The sequence below is a fragment of the Artemia franciscana genome, unplaced genomic scaffold (assembly GCF_032884065.1).
Source record: "Artemia franciscana unplaced genomic scaffold, ASM3288406v1 PGA_scaffold_62, whole genome shotgun sequence".
In the NCBI taxonomy this organism is placed as follows: domain Eukaryota; kingdom Metazoa; phylum Arthropoda; class Branchiopoda; order Anostraca; family Artemiidae; genus Artemia; species Artemia franciscana.
The window spans coordinates 61523-86908 of NW_027062701.1; the positions used below are offsets into that span (position 1 = coordinate 61523).

At 36.5% G+C, this 25386-nt stretch overlaps 1 protein-coding gene across 1 annotated transcript in view; it reads left to right on the forward strand.

Annotated features, from left to right (window-relative positions):
- The first annotated feature begins 12367 nt into the window (after positions 1-12367).
- The window catches only part of LOC136042095 (Krueppel-like factor 3), a 41821-nt gene continuing 28802 nt past the window's right edge, over positions 12368-25386 (forward strand). Inside the window, exons 1-2 of the mRNA XM_065726994.1 lie at positions 12368-12429; positions 13830-13985. Of these exons, the coding sequence (XP_065583066.1) occupies positions 12368-12429; positions 13830-13985 (218 nt within the window). The remainder of the gene's footprint in view (positions 12430-13829; positions 13986-25386) is intronic.

Sequence of the window (25386 nt, forward strand, 5' to 3'; positions counted from 1 at the left end):
GAGATATATATAAATATATGTTTTTAACTACGTAAAACATGCGAATATACAACATTCTTCGCTGTCCCATTGTCTGTGCATATAAATAGATTGTCAGGTTTACTGACTCTTGAACATGCAACATATAATTGTCCATGGGAAAAACAATCCGTATTCAGATCTATACCTCATTATTGTAATGACGTGTCCCTGTGTCCCGGTCGTCATTTATATTCCCTGTGTCCCGGTCGTCATTTGTGTCCCGGTGTCCCAGTTTGTAATTTCTCTTGAGTGTCCCGGTCGTCATTTATATTCCCTGTGTCCCGGTGTCCCGGTCGTCATTTGTGTCCCGGTGTCCCGGTCTTTAATTTCTATTCGAACAATCCCTGTGTCCCGGTCGTCATTTATATATCCCGCCTGTGCCCCCGGCGTCCCCATTGTAGGTTCTTCAGTCATTTTACAATTAAACATTTTTCCGTGAACAAATGTCTTAAATACCGTTAATGACGTCACCGTCAAAGCAAAAATGACGACAACTAATTTCATGACGTCAGCCGACACAGAAACATGACGTCACCTGATCCACAGACAGACAGACAGACAACTTATTTTTATATATATAGACTAGCTGTTGGGGTGGCGCTTCGCGCCACCCCAACACCTAGTTGGTGGGGCGCTTCGCGCCCCCCAAGCCCCCCCGCGCGCGTAAGTCGTTACGCGCCATATTAGTTATGCGCCATTGTAGTTGTGTCCCTGTGTCCCACCTGTGAATATAGATAGATTTATATATGTGTTTCAAACTACGTAAAAATTGCGAATAAACAACATTCTTGGCTTTCCCATTGTCTGTGCATATACAAAGCCGTATGTACTAATAATGACGTCATATGCAAACGCTCTTTTTACAAACAAACAAACATGCATCCACACAACTCGTTTTTATATAGATAGATAGATAGATAGATACAATACAAATTAACTGCGTAAAACTTGCGAATATACAACATTCTTCGCTGTCCAATTGTCGCTGCATATAAATACATTGTCAGGTTTACCGACCCTCGAACATGCAACGTACAATTGTCCATGGGAAAAACAATCAGTATTAAGATCTATACCACATTTTTCTAATGATTGACCTTGAGCTTTGTTAATGGTGATTGCAAATACTAATCGAATTGGGAATTGCAATCTTTTAAATTGAAAAAGCAGATCCGTTGGAATCATGGGAATGCTAGGAATAAGAACAGCCTCACCCTCATAAGGCCCTGTCAAGATTGTGGCCTCTATTAGGTTTTCCATTGTTTTTTTTTACGGCAAGTCGCGTGCCATTGCAAAGCTTTGGTGGGTTGATATTTCTTAAAAGTATTATTGGTACGCCTATTTTTAGTTGTAGCACGTGTGGTGGAAACCCTGAAGGATCTATGGAATTTAAAAATTCAGATGGATAATTAACCGCTTCATTTGGTTCCAAAACTGTGTCGACTGACTTGTAAAGGACTGCCTGGTCTCGAATCTTGGTCAAAACAATATTGTTGATTTCGTGGACGTCTATATTTTTGGGTGCGAGTATCGCTCTTTCACTTAGCCATTTATTATTTTTATAATTTTTTAGAATATTCGGAAATACTTTTTCAATCAATTCATTTTTGGACGTCACTAAATTACAGAAATCAGCAGGTAGTTGTATACGTCCTGAAATTGAGTCTACTGTTTGACAAGAGTCATCGTTTTGCAATCGGACACGCATATTTGTAGTTAATTTTAATATTTTTACGTGTGCCCATAAATTAGAAATTTCTAGGCAAGCATTCATTTCGTCTGCAGGAGTTAAACTACGTAAAAATTGCGAATATACAACATTCTTGGCTTTCCCATTGTCTCTGCATATACAAAGCCGTATGTACTAATAATGACATCATATGCAAACGCTCTTTTTACAAACAAACAAACATGCATACACACAACTCGTTTTTATACAGATAGATAGATAGATAGATGCAATACAAATTAACTGCGTAAAACTTGCGAATATACAACATTCTTCGCTGTCCAATTGTCGCTGCATATAAATAGATTGTCAGGTTTACCGACCCTCGAACATGCAACGTACAATTGTCCATGGGAAAAACAATCAGTATTAAGATCTATACCACATTTTTCTAATGATTGACCTTGAGCTTTGTTAATGGTGATTGCAAATGCTAATCGAATTGGGAATTGCAATCTTTTAAATTGAAAAGGCAGATCCGTTGGAATCATGGGAATGCGAGGAATAAGAACAGCCTCACCCTCAAAAGACCCTGTCAAGATTGTGGCCTCTATTAGGTTTTCCATTGTTTTTTTTTACGGCAAGTCGAGTGCCATTGCAAAGCTTTGGTGGGTTTATATTTCTTAAAAGTATTATTGGTACGCCTATTTTTAGTTGTAGCACGTGTGGTGGAAACCCTGAAAGATCTATGGAATTTAAAAATTCAGATGGATAATTAACCGCTTCATTTGGTTCCAAAACTGTGTCGACTGACTTGTAAAGGACTGGCTGGTCTCGAATCTTGGTCAAAACAATATTGTTGATTTCGTGGACGTCTATATTTTTGGGTGCGAGAATCCCTCTTTCACTTAGCCATTTATTATTTTTATAATTTTTTAGAATATTCGGAAATACTTTTCCAATCAATTCATTTTTGGACGTCACTAAATTACAGAAAACAGCAGGTAGTTGTATACGTCCTGAAATTGAGTCTACTGGGAGCTTTCCGTTTCCAATTGTCAGCAATTGATCTGAAAATGTTTGACCAGAGTCATCGTTTTGCAGTCGGACACGCATATTTGTAGTTAATTTTAATATTTTTACGTGTGCCCATAAATTAGAATTTTTCAGGGAAGCATTCATTCGTCTTCAATGGCTCTGGTGGTGCAGCCAATAGAGGAAGTTTAACTTTTCCTGAGGTGCAACACATTCCCATTGTTTCACCATTTAATTTCAAGGCCTTGCAATAGGGACAAATTTTAGACATTGTCCCGATTTGAACACATCTACTCAAGCTATAATCATCGACTGGGTTGTACCTGAATGCCAGGCGATAACTTTCAGGTTGCTCTGATTCCTCGGCACGCTTTCTTTTCTTACTTTCTCTATCAGCAGCAAGCCTGATTTCTTGCTGTTCTTGTGATTCCTCGGCACGCTTTCTTTTCTTACTTTCTCTATCAGCAGCAATCCTGATTTCTTGCTGTTCTTGTAATTCCTCGGCACGCCTTCTTTTTTCACTTTCTCTTTTAGCAGCAAGTCTGCTTCCGCGTTGCTCTGGTAGTTCCTCGGCACGCTTTCTGTTCTTTTTTTCTCTATCAGCCTCAAGCCTGTTTCCTTGCTGTTCTTTTGATTCCTCGGCACGCTTTCTGTTCTTTCTTTCTCTATCAGCCTCAAGCCTGTTTCCTTGCTGTTCTTTTGATTCCTCGGCACGCTTTCTGTTCTTTCTTTCTCTATCAGCCTCAAGCCTGTTTCCTTGCTGTTCTTTTGATTCCTCGGCACGCTTTCTTTTCTGACTTTCTCTATCAGCAGCAAGTTTTTTGGCATAGACTCTTTGAGCATCTTCATCGGCTTTTGCCATGGTAAGTTCATCAGTCATTGTAAACTTAAACATTAATAGATTTCTACGTGAACATATGTCTTAAATATCTTGAATGACGTCACCGTCAAAGCAAAAATGACGACAACTAATTTCATGACGTCAGTCAACACAGAAACATGACGTCACCTGATCCACAGACAGACACACAGACAGACAACTTATTTTTATATATATAGATGTGCCGGTGTCCCGGTCGTCATTTGTGTCCCGATGTCCCGGTCTGTAATTTCGTCAGTCGAAAACATGACGTCAGTCGACACACAAACATGACGTCACTCGACAGACACACACACACACACAGACAACTTATCTATATATATAAAAATAAGTTGTCTGTGGATCTGTGGATCAGGTGACGTCATGTTTCTGTGTCGGCTGACGTCATGAAATTAGTTGTCAGGTGACGTCATGAAATTAGTTGTCGTCATTTTTGCTTTGACGGTGACGTCATTCAAGATATTTAAGACATATGTTCATGTAGAAATCTATTAATGTTTAAGTTTACGATGACTGATGAACTTACCATGGCAAAAGCCGATGAAGATGCTCAAAGAGTCTATGCCAAAAAACTTGCTGCTGATAGAGAAAGTCAGAAAAGAAAGCGTGCCGAGGAACTACCAGAGCAACGCGAAAGCAGACTTGCTGCTAAAAGAGAAAGTGAAAAAAGAAGGCGTGCCGAGGAATCAAAAGAACAGCAGGGAAACAGGCTTGAGGCTGATAGAGAAAGAAAGAACAGAAAGCGTGCCGAGGAATCAAAAGAACAGCAAGGAAACAGGCTTGAGGCTGATAGAGAAAGAAAGAACAGAAAGCGTGCCGAGGAACTACCAGAGCAACGCGGAAGCAGGCTTGCTGCTGATAGAGAAAGTAAGAAAAGAAAGCGTGCCGAGGAATCAGAGCAACCTGAAAGTTATCGCCTGGCATTCAGGTACAACCCAGTCGATGATTATAGCTTGAGTAGATGTGTTCAAATCGGGACAATGTCTAAAATTTGTCCCTATTGCAAGGCCTTGAAATTCAATGGTGAAACAATGGGAATGTGGTGCGCCTCAGGAAAAGTTAAACTTCCTCTATTGGCTGCACCACCAGAGCCATTGAAGACTTTCCTTACTGGAACTACGTCAGAATCTAAGCGTTTTTTGTCAAAAATCAGAAAATACAACTCATGTTTCCAAATGACGTCGTTTGGAGCCCAAATCGAAAATCCAGATCAATTTATGTCTACTTTCAAAGTAAAAGGGCAAATTTATCATAGAGCAGGGTCCCTTCTACCATTCTCAGGCGAGAATCATAAGTTTTTACAATTGTACTTCATCAGTGATAGAAATTCTGAATTGAATGCACGTTGCGAAATTTCTCCCAACGTTGAAAGGACAATCGTTTCCCAATTGCAACATCTTTTCCACGAAAATAATAATTTAGTGCGTCTGTTCAAAACATCCATCGATTTGATGCCTACTGATACGCATAAAATTGTTATTTCCGCTGACAAAACGGAATTCCATAGATTAAATTTTTAAATTCCATAGATCCTTCAGGGTTTCCACCACACGTGCTACAACTAAAACTAGGCGTACCAATAATACTTTTAAGAAATATCAACCCACCAAAGCTTTGCAATGGCACGCGACTTGCCGTAAAAAAAACAATGGAAAACCTAATAGAGGCCACAATCTTGACAGGGCCTTATGAGGGTGAGGCTGTTTTTATTCCTCGCATTCCCATGATTCCAACGGATCTGCTTTTTCAATTTAAAAGATTGCAATTCCCAATTCGATTAGCATTTGCAACCACCATCAACAAAGCTCAAGGGCAATCACTAGAAAAATGCGGTATAGATCTTAATACAGATTGCTTTACCAATGTACAATTGTATGTTGCATCTTTGAGGGTCGGTAAACCTGACAATCTATTTATACGCACAGACAATGGGACATCGAAGACTGTTGTATATTCACAAGTTTTACGTAGTTAATTTGTATTGTATCTATCTATCTATCTATCTATATAAAAACGAGTTGTGTGTATGCATGTTTGTTTGTTTGTAAAAAGAGCGTTTGCATATGACGTCATTATTAGTACATACGGCTTTGTATATGGACAGACAATGGGAAAGCCAAGAATGTTGTATATTCGCAATTTTTAAGTAGTTTGAAACACATATATAAATCTATCTATATTCACAGGTGGGACACAGGGACACAACTACAATGGCGCGTAACTAATATGGCGCGTAACGACTTACGCGCGCGGGGGGGCTTGGGGGGGCGCGAAGCGCCCCATCAGCTAGGTGTTGGGGTGGCACGAAGCGCCACCCCAACAGCTAGTCTATATATAAAAATAAGTTGTTTGTCTGTGGATCAGGTGACGTCATGTTTCTGTGTCGGCTGACGTCATGAAATTAGTTGTCGTCATTTTTGCTTTGACGATGCTTAGTATATTGTAAAACACATTAATTTGGTTAATAATATACCATTTAAAACACCAAAATGAACATGCTGGAGTAGTCACTCGGTGAGAGAGGGTGTCAGAACGGAGAATGAAGGTCCCAGGTTCAAATCCTGGTTAGGCTAAAAAAGGTAAAAAACTAAAAACTAAAAAAAAAACTGAAAAAACTAAAAAAAGGCAAAAACTACAAAAAAACTAAAAACTAATAAAAAAAATAAAGAAGCTAAAAAACTAAAAAAAAACTAAAAAAAACTAAAAAACTAAAAAAAAACTAAAAACTAAAAAAAAACTTAAAAAAAAGGAAAAAACTGAAAAATAGAAGAGAAAAAGAAAACTAATAAAATTAAGAATAAAAATAAAAAAAATAAAAAAGATAAAAACTAAAAAAAAAGTAAAAAGAAAAAACGAAAAAAAACTAAAAAAGCTAAAAAAAAGGTAAAAACCAATAAAAAACTAAAAAGAAAAAAAGGAAAAAAACTAAAAAAATTTTCATCTAAAAAACTAAAAAAAAACTAAAAAAGGTAAAAACTAAAAGAACTAAAAAAGAAAAAAAAACTAAAAAAAAGGAAAAAAACTGAAAAATAAAGGAGAAAAAGAAAGCTAAAAAAATATAAATAAAAATAAAAAAACTAAAAAGATAAAAACTTCAAAAAAAACTAAAAAGAAAAAAGAAAAAACTAAAAAACCTAAATAAAGGTCAAAACCAATAAAAAAAAACTAAAAAGGGAACACTGGGACACAAATGACGACCGGGATACTGGGAATATAAATGACGACCGGGACACAGGGAATGTTCAATTAGCAATCACCATCAACAAAGCTCAAGGGCAATCATTAGAATCATGAGGTATAGATCTGAATATGGATTGTTTTTCCCATGGACAATTATATGTTGCATGTTCAAGAGTCGGTAAACCTGACAATCTAAATAAATGACGACACTCAAAGAGAAAGCGACCGGGACAAAAGGAATGTTCGATTAGCAATCAACAAAGCACCGGGACACAGGGAGTATAAATGACGACGACCGGGACACAGGGGCATAACTACAAAGGGGACGCCGGGGTGCACAGGGGGATATATAAATGACGATGGCGACTCAGGGAATGGTCGACGATGGCGACTCAGGGAATGGTCAATTAGCAATCACCATCAACAAAGCTCACGGGCAATCATTAGAATCATGAGGTATAGATCTGAATACGGATTGTTTTCCCATGGACCATTATATGTTGCATGTTCAAGAGTCGGTAAACCTGACAATCTATTTATATGCACAGACAATGGGACAGCAAAGAATGTTGTATATTCGCAAGTTTTACGTAGTTAAAAACATATATATATATATATATATATATATATATATATATATATATATATATATATATATATATATATATATATATATATATATATCTATATATATAAAAATAAGTTGTCTGTGGATGGATGGATGGATGTGTCAGGTGACGTCACCTGAAAAAACTGGATCAGGTGACGTCAAAACTGAAAAAACTAAAAAAAGGCAAAAACTACAAAAAAAACTAAAAACTAATAAAAAAAATAAAAAAGCTAAAAAACTAAAAAAACTATAAAGGTAAAAACCAATAAAAAACTAAAAAAAAAACTGAAAAAACTAAAAAAAGGCAAAAACTACAAAAAAAACTAAAAACTAATAAAAAAAGTAAAAAAGCTAAAAAACTAAAAAAACTAAAAAAAAACTAAAAAAAGGTAAAAAACTAAAAAAAATAAAAAATAAAAAAAAACTAAAAAAAAGGAAAAAACTGAAAAATAAGCTAAAATAAAGGTAAAAACCAATAAAAAACTAAAAAAAAAAAGGAAAAAACTAATAAATGACGACACTCAAAGAGAAAGCGACCAGGACAAAAGGAATGTTCGATTAGCAATCAACAAAGCACAGGGACACAGGGAGTATAAATGACGACCAGGACATAAGTAAAAAAAAAAACTATCTATATATATAAAAATAAGTTGTCAAACTAAAAAAAGGCAAAAACTACAAAAAAAACTAAAAACTAATAAAAAAGCTAAAAAACTAAAAAAACTAAAAAAAAGGCAAAAACTACAAAAAAAACTAAAAACTAATAAAAAAAATAAAAAAGCTAAAAAACTAAAAAAACTAAAAAAACTAAAAAAAGGTAAAAAACTAAAAAAACTAAAAACTAAAAAAAACTAAAAAAAGGAAAAAACTGAAAAATAAGCTAAAATAAAGGTAAAAACCAATAAAAAACTAAAAAAAAAACTGAAAAAACTAAAAAAAGGCAAAAACTACAAAAAAACTAAAAACTAATAAAAAAAGTAAAAAAGCTAAAAAACTAAAAAAACTAAAAAAACTAAAAAAAACTAAAAAAAGGTAAAAAACTAAAAAAAATAAAAAATAAAAAAAAACTAAAAAAAAAGGAAAAAACTGAAAAATAAGCTAACATAAAGGTTAAAACCAATAAAAACTAAAAAGAAAAAAAGGAAAAAACTAAAAAAAATTTTCATCTAAAAAACTAAAAAAAAACTAAAAAAGGTAAAAACTAAAAGAACTAAAAAAGAAAAAAATAAATGACGACACTCAAAGAGAAAGCGACCAGGACAAAAGGAATGTTCGATTAGCAATCAACAAAGCACCGGGACATAGGGAGCATAAATGACGACCAGGACATAAGTAAAAAAAAAATTAACAAAACTAAAAAGAAGGTAAAAACTACAAAAAAACTAAAAAGAAAAAAAAAACTAAGAACTAATAAAAAAACTAAAAAATCTAAATAAACTAAAAAAGAAAAAAAAAGGAAAAAAATAAAGGAGAAAAACAAAACTAAAAAACGAATGTATATACAGACCGGTACACCGGGATACAAATGACGACCGGGACACAGGGAATATAAATGACGACCGGGACACAGGGACACAACTACAACGGGGACACCGGGGGAAACAGGGGGATATAAATGACGACCGGGACAAAAAAACTAAAAAGAAAAAAAAAACTAAAAACTAATAAAAAAACTAAAAAATCTAAAAATCTAAATAAGCTAAAAAAGAAAAAAAAAGGAAAAAAATAAAGGAGAAAAACAAAACTAAAAAACGAATGTATATACAGACCGGGACACCGGGATACAAATGACGACCGGGACACAGGGAATATAAATGACGACCGGGACACAGGGACACAACTACAACGGGGACACCGGAGGAAACAGGGGGATGTAAATGACGACCGGGACACCGGGACAGGGAATGGTCGATTAGCAATCACCATCAACAAAGCTCAAGGGCAATCATTAGAATCATGAGGTATAGATCTGAATACAGATTGTTTTCCCATGGACCATTATATGTTGCATGTTCAAGAGTCGGTAAACCTGACAATCTATTTATATGCAAAGACAATGGGACAGCAAAGAATGTTGTATATTCGCAAGTTTTACGTAGTTAAAACCATATATATATATATCTATCTATATTCACAGGTGGGACATAGGGACACAACTACAATGGCGCGTAACTATTATGGCGCGTAACGACTTACGCGCGCGGGGGGGCTTGGGGGGGGGGGCGCGAAGCGCCCCCCACCAACTAGGTGGTTGGGTGGCGCGAAGCGCCACCCCAACAGCTAGTATATATATATATATATATATATCTATATTCACAGGTGGGGACATAGGGACACAACTACAATGGCGCGTAACTAATATGGCGCGTAACGACTTACGCGCGCGGGGGGCTTGGGGGGGGGGGAGCGCGAAGCGCCCCCACCAACTAGGTGTTGGGGTGGCGCGAAGCGCCACCCCAACAGCTAGTATATCTATATATATATATATATATATATATATATAATATATATATATATATATATATATATATATATATATATATATGTAATGTTTATTATATACGCACATATTCCTCTTCCCAATGAAAATACCAAAAAAAAAAAGTTATTTTCAAAGCCCTAGGGGTATCTAGGAGGTACAGGTCGCTTCTGCTCCCCACTGACACCGCTGTCTTTGGCTGGAATCAGACGATTTTCATTTCGGACTGTCTGCCTGGGAAATATATCGATTTATACCAGTGATTTCTAACCGATTGTGTGCCATGTCGCAGAAAGTCATTTCTAAAATCCTAATGTCTCACCCTCTCTTGGTATTTAAGTTTTGTTATCCAAAGTTTATGTATTCTCACGTGAAGGAGGTTTAAATACCATTAACTTGTTTTTTTTTCTTTTTGGATCGTCTTCGAGACACATTTTAGGGTAATGAGAATATTTTCTTTATAAAATGTCTTTTTATACAATGTATAATCATGTATCTTTTCTGCTCATTAAATTTAGATGAATGTGACGTCATTCACATGATTTTTCTTTTTAAATTAAGGCTCTTAATGTAAAGTGAACCCCGTGACCCACCGATGGTTCCTGCACCTCACTTTGGGAATCACGGATTTGTACCAAGTGTACACTAAAGCACTGGCTATGATAGAGTTTCAAATTTGATGTACGGGTCGGATATGGATTCGGAAATATTGATATTTTACATTTTGATAAGTTAATAGTTAAAGAGAAAATACTTGTAAAATTACATAAATTATAATTCAAATGACTTTACCAGTAATTTTCTGACACATTGTGTAATGTTGTTGAATTGATGATTATGTCAAAGAGACCATAATACGGGGATAATAATAGAGACTTAAAACACCTTACTCGAATAGGGCAGTCCCGTAAAAACGGTCTATACATCCTATGGATAAATGCTATATTCGTTTTGTCTTTAGATTTACGGAGCTGCTAAAAGTCGTTTAAAACCGCTTAATTAGGCCTAAGTTTTAAATACAGCCTTATACTCTAGCATTATTGCGGTCACTTAAATTAATATTGCTGAGTGCTTTTTTTTTATCCATTGTTTATACCTTCACATCCAAATTTGGTACATCTTTCTTTTTTCTGTGGGAGTGAAAACTACTGATGACTTTTCGCCAGAGGTATCTTATAGCAGCTTCTTATTGCTTGTAATTACTACTTGAGATTAGCTTTAATTCGTCAAACCCCTCCTGTTAGCACAGTATTTAAAATTTCTTCACCTCCAAGTTTTGATTATCTTGCCACTGATTACGCATTAAAGTACACAATATGTGTATTATTATGTCCTCAAAGTAAACATTTTTTGTGTTGTAATAAACGATTATTTTAATGGAGTTAAAATGGCTGCCTGCTCTGAAGAATAAAATACTGATTAGCACTGAAAAATAATAAACCTTATCTTAACTATTTAGCTTTCTGAGCACGTTGCCAGATGTCAATTATTTCCTTAAATCCTTTGCTTTACGCCATTTGTGTCACGTCACGAAAACTGGGGGAGAGTAAAAGGCATTGTAAAGCTAGTAGTTTAGATCGTTTGTACAGTTTATTGGGTGTAATGTTCTTAGCTATGGCTCAGTATATGCTATGTTGAATACAAATATATAAAACCCTTTAAGTTTGTTGTTACCGATCAAAACCTATGAGCCTGAAAAAAACTGCCTAATTTTCAAAAAGTCGCCCTCAAAAAGTCGATCAATCTTGATGAAATTCCCCAATCAGAAACCGTATTGTAGAAGATTCAAGTACCTATCTATAAAAATATGGACTTTTCCCTGTATTTTTTGCCAGAAGAAAGATCATGGATTTGTATTTGTTTGTTTTATCATAAAAGTGTTCGTATCAAGCTAATGGTCCAAGAATATCGGTAGAGGGCTCATTCAAACCGAAATTAAAGTCCTAGTGTCTTTTTAAGTGGCCAAAAAGATTGGAAGGCAATTAGTCCCCCCTACCACGCCCCTAGTTTTTTTAAAAATTTTGACGTGGTCATTTGTTCTGCATAGCTTAAAGGCCTAATATATTTCTGGGGACGACATCAATATATTTTTGGGGATGACATCAATATTTCTCTGGGGACGACCCTAGGAATGGGCTGTAAGTTATGCAACTAGCCCACTGTTTACAAATAGCATTAGTTATTTGGAAATACACGATAATTGTCTGGGTAATGGAGAATTTTCTGCGGAGGATTTCCAGTGGGGTTAATCTTTCTTGAGGAGTGAAGTTTCTGGGGGGGAATATTCCAGGGAAAATGTTTAAACGGGGGGGTATTGGGTTCCTTGCGTGATTTGAAAAACTAACAAAAATTAAACAAAAAAGTTTTCTCAATTAAAGGTAAGGAGCAACATAACAATTAAAACTAATAGAAATTATTCGAATATGAGAGGGCCCTTTCTCACCACTCGCTCTTTACGCTAAAGTTTTACTATTTGTCCCAAAATCATTAAGAATGGCTCCTGAAAGACAAGGACCGTCGAATTTGGATGAGAAGCATTTCAAACAACTTCAAGAGTTTAGTATAAAGAACGAAAGTTGAAGAATGGGCAGCTCCCCTCATATGCGGAATATTTTCTACTAGTTCTAATTTTGCTTTGTTTAACTTGTTTTTATTTGTTTAGTGACCAAAAAAAAAAGAACTAACTTTTAACCGCTGTATTCATCTGGTCATGTGTTGCCCACTTAAGAAGATCATACCACTTTAATAAGATGTATGAGGGAATGTGTTTCAAAAGGCACGGGCACATTTTGGAGGATGAAGTAGTAAAAAATGCTTCAGCAGTTGAAGAGATGGAGTTGGAGGATGAAGCAGTCCGATGTAAACCCATTCAGCTTTCTTTGTGCCTGCCTGAATCAAACGATTATCCATTCCAATTTTTTAATTATCTGGGAATCTTCAACGGGTACTTATGAGAGGCAGTCCTACAGGACCGTCCTTCTTCACTTGAAATGTCTAGTTTTTTCGTGCCTTATATATTTTGTTTGCATAAAAACCCTTTTTTTTGGGGGGGGGGCAAATATTGCAGCAGAAACATGCAGTTCGCTCCCTCCTATCCCTTTGCACCTTTCAACACAGAAATGGAATTGTATGCATGTAGCTGTCGTAGAAAAAATCTTGAAGTGGTCTTAATAAAAGTCACCTGATCAGATTCAGCATATCAGACAATCCTACTATAGAAGTTTAAAGTTCTATCTACAAAAATGTGGAATTTTGTATTTTTTTTCTGCCGGAAGGGAGATGACTAATGCGTCTTTATTTGTTTCTTTGAGATTTTCAGTGTGTTTCTGAGATTTTCATAATTTTAAAGATGAGCTATAATAAAGATTTAAAGTTTTCACGGGGATTATTTCATGTTTGAGGATTTAAATTAGAAAAAAATTAAAGGGCTTAGCTGAATATGCTGCTGCAGCATTATGCTCGTACAAAAAATTATGTTCGTTTATTTGTTTTTGAATAAACTATAAAATAACACATTTATCATAAATTGGTTGCTCATAGACATATACAATGAGTGGGGTCCTCATACGAAATGATAATGTTTTTTAACAGGTAAAGATCTGCTAGAGGAATATACGATTTTCCCGCCGACTTTTTGAAAACAGCATAAGACACTAAACTTCGTTTTGGGCACAAAGATGCGTTTTTCCCCTTTTTTTACCACCACAGTACGCAATCGCCGTCCAGGAGCCGAGATTATTATTATCTAGAATTTTGAATCAAAGTACTTGACTTACTCTTTACTTTATTCACTTATAATAATCTTCTTAAGAGAAAACGGTAACTACCTGAAGACGACAATAAGGATTAACCCAAAAAGTGGACTTAATCCAGTTGGCTCGGGTCAAATGGTCTTGCCACTTGGCCACTCGCCCCTTAACGTCTTTTGATAATTAAAATATTAGCCGACTCCCAGATATAGCTGCTTCTTACTTGCCTTGGTCATATTTATTACTTTGCTATTCTTGGATCTTTTGAATTTTAGTAATACTGCAACAAAATGTGAAGTTACCTTTTCTGAAGAAGAAGATGAAATGGTTCATGGATTCACTTACAATAATGACTGTGAAAAGTAAGTGTTTACATTATTTTTGACCATGAAAAAGCCATACTTGGATCTTTAACGAAAATTATCATTTGAATAATTTCTTAAGTAACTGTCAAATTAAAATGAGGAAACACGTGTTATTTGTTACTATCTCGTTTCAATCTTTTAGTTGTATGAATTCATACAAATAGTTTCTTAGACCCCATTGTCTTTTTATTACTATTATATACAAAAACTTAAAAGCTGTTTAACAAAAATTAAAGAGCAATATTTAAACTGAAACTAGTTCAAATTGACTGACATTAGAAATAAACCTAAAACGAACAGAAACTAGATCTACGTTGCATGGGCACCGCGAGATGTTGCGGCAACCTTTGTTAGGCTTTGCCGAGTAAAGAGTGCGAGAGCAACACTTTGGTTTTGTTTCTTCGCTTCGATTAAATGCTGAAATTGTTAATCTGTAATGATCTTGAAATAAATACTAGGTAAACCAACTCGCAAACCCCTCATTGCAACTAGCAAAAGTTGCAAACCAGTCATCGCTGAAGATGATTGTAGCCTAACAGCCGATTATTACTTACAAGTCGCCTACATGTCATCAAATACACCGGAAACAAATAATAGGTACACCAACTAGTAAAAATTGCGGACCCCTCATTGCCGAACATCGTTAATTCCTTATCTAAGTATTCTTAACATCAATTTTAAAACCTATTCGTCCACCCTGAACTATCAAAACCTTCAAAAATTCGTTCATTTTGCTAATATTTTATCTAGGACGCTCAAATCATCTGCTTAATCTAAGCCTAGGAGAGTTTGGCTTCCTATTTAATTCCATACTCCTTCATAGCCTTTGTCGGCTCCTTACGACAAAATCATTTAAATCATCTATATAAACGAGCATAGGACCACACAACTCTGCTTAACTGCTTACATCACCAGACCAGCTACTAACCTCACTTCTTATCTTAAATGCGCAGCAATGACGTTCTCGTACATAACACACTAATTACCATGATATTCTTAACAGATCTCATAGGCCGCGCAATAACGCCGCCTCAGTAAAAGAGCGATATGGCTTCAATGTATTAGTTATTTTTCCCAGACCAAGTCGTATGGAAGGAGTCGCACACATATTGTCAAAATGGCGTATAAGCAATATGTCAAGAACATGTTACCTGAACCGTTCAGGGCATAATGAGGGGGGTGTTCAACTGACCAAAAGGTAATATTTGCATGCAGGTTGTCAAAAGGACATATCTCAGGGATGACTTACGGTATTAAGTTGGAACTTTCAGGGAATGCTTAGGGGGAAGATCAGTTAACAAACACCCAGTATGTGCAAGCTACTGCTACTAGGGCTACTACTACCACTGCTGCTACTCCAACTACTATTTCTATTGCAGCTACCGCTAAGGCTAAGTGTATTAAGATGAAAATTTTAGAAAATATTGAGGGGAAGTTAAACTAAATTAAAACTTACAAGATTTACGTACAGGTTATCAAAAGGGTATATCGGCAATATCAAAGCGACAGTTTATATTATTATGTTATAACCTGTTGAAAATTGAAGCGCTCGATGAAGGGAATGCTAAACTGACCAAAAGGCAATATGTGTATACTACTACTCCAATTAGTACCCCTGCTACTGCTACGTGTCACTACTCTTACAACTAAGGCTAAGAGTATGAAGGTGAAGTTTCAAGAAATAATAAGGGGGAAGTTGAATTGAATTAAAACACGCTGTGCGAATTCAGGTTGTCAAAAGAATGTATCATCAATGTCTTAGGAACGACTTGGATTAAGAAGTTGAAACTTACAGGCCTTGGTTTGGGGATGACTACTACTACTGTTACTTCTGCTACTGCTACTACTACTACTAATAAGCTAAAGCTATTAAGTCTGAAATTTCAGGGAATGTTGAGACAATGTTGAACAAAATCAAAAAAACACTATTCGCATACAGGTTGTCAAAATGACGTATCAGCAATGCCCCTTGAACTGTTCATGGTATTAAGTTGACACTTTCAGCATCTATTTAATAGTAGGCCCTTGTTGAATAAAACAAAAGCTTCTAGGCGAATACCGCTACTTCTGCTACTACTACTGCTACAACTATTGCTACTACTGAAGCTAAAGGTATTAAGGCGAAGCTTTCATGGAATGTTTAGGGGGATGTTAAACTAAATCAAACCACACTATGAGCATGTAGATTTGCAAAAGGGAGTACCAGCAATATTTCAGGAACGGCTTAGATTATTAAGTTGAAACTTTCGGGGCATGTTGGGATGGATTTTGAACTAATGAACAGGTACTATGTGCATACTCCCACTACTTCTAATACGATTACCGTAACTAGTGAAGCATATGGTGTTAAGGTAAAACCTTCAGGGAATGCTTAGGGATAGTTTCAACTAATTAAAACAAACTATACGCATGCAGGTTTTGAAAAGGAAATATAAGCAGTGTCTTAAGAAAGGATTAGAGTTTAAGTTGAAACATTCAGGGCATGTTGATGTGGAAGTTGAACTAACTAAAGGACGCTATGTGCATGGTACCACTATTGCTACTATTACAACTGCTGCGGACAAACTTTCAGGGGACATTTAGGGGGATGTTGAACTAAATCAAAATACACTGGGTGCATTCAGGTTGGCAAAAGGATGTGTAAGCAATTTTTAATTAAAAGCTTGGAGTATTAAGTTGAAACTTTCAGGACGTGTAGAGAGGAATATTGAACTAACAAAAAGGCGCCCATCGTGCAACTACTACTGTTACTACTACTACTATTACCACTATTGCTACTACTACTACTGAGGCTAAGTGTGGGAAGGTGAAACTTTCAGGGAATGTTTTAGGGTATTAAATTGAAACTTTTCAATAAACTTTCAGGAACATGGGGAATATTTAACTAACCAAAATGCACTATGTGCACACTACTAACACTACGGCTTGTACCACTTCTACTACAGCTACTGTGACAACTGCTACTACATGAAACCAATAATGCAACTAATACTACAACGACTACTACTAGTACTCCTGAAGCTAGTATTACGGTGAAACTTCTAAGGAATGTTGAGGAGGATGTTATACTAAATTGAAAGATGCTATATAGATGCAGTTACTAAAAAGGTGCAACAGCTATTTCCCAGGAACAGCTTAGAGTAATCCCCCGCGTGGAAAATATCTCTACCCCGGAAAATACCACCCCCACACAGCTGGTTGGTTTCCAGTCACTTCGGACTTAAAAAAAAGACTAGAAATCTCAATTTTGGACCTAATTAGCACGCTCCGAAGTTTCTGCGAGCATGAGGTTGAGGCGTGAATGAGGAAGGGCAGTCTCCCTCCTATACGGATTAATTCTGGTAATTTGGGAGTGTAATGTTATTCTTTACTTTCATAATAACAGCGTAGACCAGAGATATTCCCAGAAATCACAAGGGAGTAGATATCAATTTTGCGTTTTTTATGCGTTTTTAAAATTTTATTTTTTACCCCCCCCCCCTCTAAAAAATCTGTTTACGGCCTTGAGGATTATACATCAATTTCTACCTTACCCTCCTCTCGTCTCTCCCTTAGAACAAATTATGTATTTATCTGATGGCTCAATGAGAGCTGGGATGTTTAGAGTATAATTTGCACTTTAATAAAAGCAAATATATTTTAAATATTTTCATTTTTTTATTTTAAGACTAAAGAACTATTAAGTATGAGTTTGTATCTTCCTATGTTTGTGAACCCATTGTGCATATAGCAAACCTGTCTATGACCAATGGAGTCTTCCCAGAAATATTTAAATCAGCAATTGTTATCTCGATTCATAAAAAAGGCGATCCGTCTGAGATAAGTAATTATCGTCCAACCTCACTTCTCCCAGTTATATCTAAAGTGCTCGAGAAAATGATATTCCGAAGTCTTTCTCCCTTTGATTTGGGATTCATCTTTCAGATTCGTGGATTTTTCCTCATCAATATGGCTTCCGTTCCAAATTTTCAACTTCTCATGCACTAATCGACGCCACACAGTTTATACGTTCCGAACTTGACCTCAAAAATACTGGTATTTGGATTATTTTTGGATTTTTCTAAGGCCTTTGACATGGTCGATCACAGTGTTTTATTAAGTAAACTCAACAACTTTGGGATTCGTGGAGTTCCTTTCTCAAGGGTTCGGCTCTTACCTCTCTGGTAGAGTGCAGAGTGTGAGTCTGGGCGGGGTGACTTCGCATCCCCTACCTGTCCGGAGGGGCGTCTCGCAGGGCTCTGTTATTTGGTCCAATACTTTTTCTCCTTTATATTAATGATTTGGTTACGGACCTGGGTCCCTCAGTGCACCCAGTACTTTTTGCTGACGATAGCAACTTTTTCATCACCGGCCCTAATTTACCATCCGTCGTTATCTCTACTCAAATCCTTCTGAATAGAGTACAGGAGTGGTGTCTCGTTAACTACATGACCGTTAAAAGCAAGAAAAGTCAGGTTGTATTATTTCGAATCCCTTACAAAAAAAAAAAAAAAAAAAAAAAAAAAATGAAGCTCAGCAAGCAGTTGGCCTAAAATATTCTACCAATCTCCTCCCGCAGGTCGAAGTTGCCAAGTTTCTTGGTGTCCACACAGACTCCTCCCTATCATTTGCAACACATGTTTCCTACATTAGAGCCATAACCTTGCGACAGGTAAGTATGATTAATCGTGTGAATTACTTTCTTCCTCCCGATATCCTTTATTTTCTTTCTCCCGATCACCCTTTATTACTCTTTATTTACCCATATATCTCATACTGCGGATCTTTTTGGGGCAACACTTATCCTTCAGTTACCAATAAATAAAAATCTGCCCAAAACCGTGCCGTCAAAGAAGTTTTTCAGCTGCCCTGACTATATCCCACCCAGGACTTGTACTCCAATTTTGGTATTATCCCTTTTGAACAAATCGTAAAAAAAATTAAATCCATCCCTTGCATATTCCGTTTACCATAAAAATCTTCCTCCCCAATTATTATCTTATTTTAACAGTAATAATTCTGAAGGCCTCTGTCTCCGTTCATCCAACCCTTCCTCCATTGTCCCGAAGTGTGTCTCTAGTTCCGCCCAGAGACCCCCATTTATAAATCTATGCTTCAATGGAATATAATACCCTCCAGTGTCGAGCTATCCACAAGTTTTCACACGCTGTATAACAATATACTAAACTTAAGTATTATATTTTTCTAAATTTCTATTCAATTTGTTTTAATTATCAGTGGTTTCTCTTTTTTTATTCATTTTTGATTTTTTATGGCACTTGGTAAATACCAAGTGCCATATAGCGATCGCAAATTCTGTCGGTGTGTCGGCCTGTCGGTCCCGGTTTCGCTAGTTTAGGCACTTCCAGATAAGCTAGGACGATGAAATTTGGCAGGCGTATCAAGGACCAAACCAGATTAAATTAGAAATAGTTGTTCCCCGATTTTAGCATCTGGGGGGAGTGGGGGACGGTTAATTCGGAAAAATTAGAAAAAATGAGGTATTTTTAACTTACGAAAGGGTGATCGGATCTTCATGAAATTTAATGTTTAGAAGGATATCGTGTCTCAAAGGTCTTATTTAAAATTCCGACCGGATGCGGTGACAATGGGGGGAACCTAAAGATCGTGGAAAACGCTTAGAGTGAAGGGATCGGGATGAAACATGGTCGGAAAAATAATCACAGGTCCTAGATACGTAATTGACATAACCGGAACTCTCTTTGGAGAAGTTGGGGGGGAGGATTAATTCTAAAAAATTATAAAAATGAGGTATTTTTAACTTACAAAGGAGTGATCGAATCTTAATGAAATTTCATACTTAGAAGGATCTCGTAACTGAGATTTCTTATTTTAAATCCCAACTGGATCCAGTGTCATTGGGGAAAGTTCGGTAGGGGAACCGGAAATCTTGGAAAACGCTTAGAGTGGAGAGTTCAGAATGAAACTTGGTGGGAAGAATAAGCACAAGTTCTAGATACGTGATTGACATAACCGTACTGAATCTACTCTCTTTGGAGGAGCTGTAGGGGGTGTTAATTCGGAAAAATTGAGGTATTTTTAACTCAAGAACGGGTGACCGTTCGTGAGGTATGTTTAAATTTGATATTTAGAAGGAACACATGTCTCAGAGCTCCAATTTTAAATCCTGACCAGATCTGGTGACATTGGGCGGAGTTGGAGGGGCGAACCGGAAATCTTGGAAAACGCTTAGAGTGGAGAGATCAGGATGAAACTATGTGGGTAGAATAAGCAAATGTCGTAGATACGTGATTGATGTAACCGGACTGGATCTACTCTCTTTGGGGGAGTTAGGGGGGTCCAGTGCTTTAGCGAGTTGGGTGCTTCTGGACGCGCTAGGACGTTGAAAATTGGTAGGCGTGTCAGGGACCTGCACAAATTGACTTGATAAAGTCGTTTTCTCCGATTCGACCATCTGGAGGGGCTGAATGGAGAGGAACAAATTAGAAAAAATGAGGTATTTTTAAGTTACGAGTGGTTGATCGGATCTTAATGAATTTTGATATTTAGAAGGACCTTGTGCCTCAGAGCTCTTATTTTAAATCCCAACCGGTATTAGCCTCTGATTTGCCTTTTAAATCAATCTATTGATTCATAGAACTTTGCTAGAGCTCATGCCATATGAGCTCTTGGCTCTTCCGACCTCGTCACAAGTACCATATGAGCTCTTAGCTTTTGTTGTTGTTATTGACCTCAACAATTTCGCTTCCAGGATTCTAATTATTATTGGTGTTATGTTTTAGTTTTTATTTGAATAAATTGAATTGAAGACTTTAAGGAATAAATATTGGTATATGTATATTTAACTGACAATCCATGGTTTTTGCCAGAAGTCATGGGGGTTGTTTTACACCTGGAAGATAAGAAAGACTAGCTCGTATAATTTGACAATGCTGTTGTCCGTAAAAACTTAACACTTTGAATTTATTGGTTCTCAAAGTCAACTATTCTTTCAAAAGAAAGCCAAGCCTTCTTAAACTTTTTGATACCGTATGATTTTTAGCTTAGTTTTAACGATTTTTCGCCCATCTTCATTTTTTCTTTTTTTTTTTTAATTTGGTGCCCGCTACTGCCAAGAATTGGAGAACCTTATGTGGAATTTTTTTCAAAAAATATTGAATTGCGGTTTTCTTCAAAATTTTTTGAATACTTATGGTGTGTAAACTCCTATTTTTCACTTTCCTTAGCGCTTCTCAACTAAACTAAAAAAAAAACACAACTCAAATAAACTTCTGAAATTTGGAAAGCCCATTTTCCGTGGGGGAGTGGGAATTATTTTCTGCCGGGTTTTTTTTTCCGCGGGGGGGGGGGGTAAAGGCCTAGAACCGAAACATTCAGTCCATGTTGAGCGGGATGTCGAACCATCGAAAAGCCGCTGTATGTATGCTACTAATGCTACTACTAACACTACTTCTAAGGCTAGGGGGAATAAGGAGAAATTTCCGGTAAGTGTTGAGTGGTATGTCTAATTAAACTGAAACACACTATGTGTATGCAGGCTTATGTGTATGCTACTAGTAATAGTACTATTACTGCTGTTAGTACTAAGGCTAATGGTATGCATGTGGAACTTTTAGGGACTCTTGAGGGGGATGTTGGACTAAACCAAAACACATTATGTGCATGTTGGTTATCAAAAGGACGTATCGTCAATATCTCAGAAACGGCTTTAAGTATTCAGTTGAAAGAATTAGGGCATGAGAGTATTTTGAACTAAACCAAAAAGGCACAATATAAATACTGTTACTGCTTATTGCTAATACTACTACGTAACTGCTTTCGCTAACACTACTCCTAATGCTCTTATTATTTACCTCTGCTACGGTTTTCCAATCGTAAAACTACCATAGATCATTATCGATAAATAAATGAACCCAAAACGAACATAAATTACAATAAATGTTCGGATCAAAGTAGTGCTGACGCCTCCCCCCGTATTAAATACAACCAAAATTTTCTATATCAATTAAATTATTAAAATTGTTATGCCTCAAGAAAGGCAAAGGGTCCCACCGATATATGACTAATGCTCAATATGACGACCATTGACTAATGCTTCTACTCGAGCCTACACAAAGCGCTTAAGCCGACTTGGAACAGGAGAGCAAAAAGTCCCTGGCACTTCGAGTTGAATGGGTCTTTGTGCAATTCTGATCCAATCTTGGTCATAATATGATTTTCCATATTTGCCGACGCTCTTTTATCAAAAGGAGTCGACTTCCTCCGCAAGCAATCTCAATAATCTCTCACATACATTAAAAAAAAACGAAAAAAAAAAAAACGTACTACACTCATCTACTAAAAAGCCATTTTTATCTATTACTTGTTATATATTATTATACATTGATTAGTATGTATTATTTCTTGTTTTTGGACCTTAGATTACCATTGGGCCAAGCCGCTCCTCACTTATAGTTCGTTACCACGAACTGTTTGATAATGCCATATTAATTTCCTTGCCAATATTAACGACCTTTTACCGTTGTTAGAGGGCCCTGGGGGTCCCAGAGATAAGATAGTTTCACAAAAACTCATTTAAGGGGGACGGGATCATAGAGCTTTGGGATATCAGGGGATAATCATCCCAGGATTTGTAACCTCTGGTGTACATGCCTGTCAGAGACCTCTCTGAGAAACCAAGAAAATATTATCAATGAAAATAGTTAGTCCTGCTTATTTGAGAAACCATGGTCAAGTAAGGATCCTTTTCATTAATTGAATACGTATTCCCCCGAAGAGGACTGGCTCCCCTTATAAATGGATTCCTGGCTACGCCCTTGATTGTTTATGTGTTTTTATGTAAATTCACTGATGTATAAAATTACACCTATCATTTGAGCCACCAAATCATTAGGTTTGGAAGGCTCATTTTCTATACACACCACTAGCCTTTGAACTTGACGTGACACAGTCACATTTAAAGGCCAGGTAGAACAATATGGGTTGCATTTTTTCTGGCTATTTCCTGGTTGGTAATTAAAGGTTCAATGGAATTTAGGTTTTTATTGCATCGTATGAATGACTTGTATTCGATAAAGTATATTTCACTATATAATAGTATCGCGACTCCTAACTGGTAGATAAACGAAACTTTTTGTTGAGTTGTTTCAATGTAATTCACAAGGAATAACTTTCTCGAAAAGTTTGGAACTCGAAAGACTTATAGAAGCGTCTTTCTGGAACCACCTTGAGGAAGGCAAGAGCCGAATACAATAAAAGGGAACGAATTTCTAAGTAACATCTAATTTTTAGATGTCGTGTAAGGCGGAAAAACGCCTTGTCCTGTTGCAAAAACAAGAAGAAAAAGAACAGTGTGAACAAAGAGTCCACAGAGCCAGGATACCGATAAATTAAATCAAGGTGTCTGGAGGGAGGATACCTGCCCCTCCATCCGACACTGGCAGTGCAGCACCCAAAGACCTATTTCGGCTGATTAGGGTATTGAGAAGTTCTTTGAATACCAAAGTTTTCTCCTTCATTTCCTGGTACATGTCTCCAAATAAAGAGCTGCAAAATACTGAAAGAGGGAAAAATCATTCCAAATGAAAGCGCGGTGCCAAAATCATCGAGAACTGACAAAATCCAGTTCAGTGCCACCACTATGGTTCATTCCTGTAATTCATCAGTTTTTCTCATCATTGTCACTATCGGCATATTTACAGGTTCTGATGAATTTTGCGAACTTAAAAATTGAGTTTGCTGAAATTAGAAACGCAATTCGTTCTCAATATGGGCCACAAAGCAATTTTGGATGGATTTTACTTTCGCAAACTTTATGACGCAGGCAAACGATTGTCAAACAGTTCGTGGTAACGAACAGTAGTAAGGAGCGACCCGGCTCAATAGTAACCGAAACTCTAAAAAAAGGAATTTTTTTATAACAATAGTTACATCAAAAGAATCGCATTTTTATGCTGATGTTTAATATATAAGTTTCATTAAGTTTAGACTTACCCATCAAGTTACGAGCCTATTTTAGAAAATAGAGGGAAACACCCCTTAAAAGTCATAGAATCTTAACGATTCTATGTTATTAAGATTAACGAATCTTAACGATTCCCTACGATATCTTCTATCTAACAAATCTTACCATCAGATTCAGCGTATCAGAGAACCCTACAGTAGAAGTTTCAAGCTCCTATCTACAAAAATGTGGAATTTTATATTTTTTGCCACAAGACAGATCACGGATGCATGTTTATTTATTTTTTCCCCCAGGGGTGATTGTATCGACCCAGTGGTCCTAGAATGTCGTGTGAGGGCTCATTATAACGGAAATGAAAAGTTTTAGTGCCCTTTTTACGTGACAAAAAAATTAGAGGGCACCTAGGCCCCCTCCCTAGCTCATTTTTTCCCAAAGTCATCGGATCAAAATTCTGAGATAGCCATTTTATTCAGCATAGTCGGAAAGCCTAATAACTTTGTCTTTGGGGACGACTTACTCCCCCACATTCCCCGTGGGAGGGGCTGCAAGTTACAAACTTTGACCAGTGTTTACACATAGTAATGGTTATTGGGAAGTGTACAGACGCTTTCAGGGGGATTTTTTTGGTTGGGGGGATGGTTTGAGGGGAGCGGGTTATATGAGGGGAACTTTCCATGGAGTAATTTGTCATGGGGGAAGAGAATTTCCATGAAGGGGGCGCAGAATTTTTTTTAGCGTTTTTTTTAAAGAGCAATTAAAAAATAAATATGAAAAAGTTTCTTCAACTGAAAGTAAGGAGCAGCATTAAAATCTGAAACGAACAGAAATTATTATGCACATGATGGGGTTCACCTCCTCCTAATACTCCACTCTTTACGCTAAAGTAATTTTATTGATTTCAACTATTTATTCTACGGCCTTTGTGATTCATGGGTCATTCTTAACGAATTGGGGAAAATTTTAAGCTTTTGTATAAATAGCACACTGTAAGAGTACCTCGTATTGACGAGGGGGTGAACTCCCTCATATACGTAATAAAAAGATACGAATTTAGAAGTTCGTTACGTAAGTTGGTTGGTAAGTTACGTGTATTTTTACTAATAAAAACGTTCGTAAAATTAAAAGTTCTAGTTGCCTTTTTAAGTAGCCAAAAAATTGTAGGGAACTAGGCCTACTCCCCCGCTCCTTTTTTCTCAAAATCTTCCGATCAAAACTATGAGAAAGCCATTTAGCGAAAAATAAGCAAATTTATAAAATAAATAAATATGCAAATTTCGCTTTAATTATTCATCTGCGAAGAGCCAAAATCAAAACATGCATTGATTCAAAAACGTTCAGAAATTAATTTAAAAAAAACAAGTTTTTTTGACTGAAAGTAAGGAGCGACATTAAAACTTAAAACGAACAGAAATTACTTCGTATATGAAAGGGGTTGCTCCCTTATCAACGCCCCGCTCTTTACGCTAAATTTTT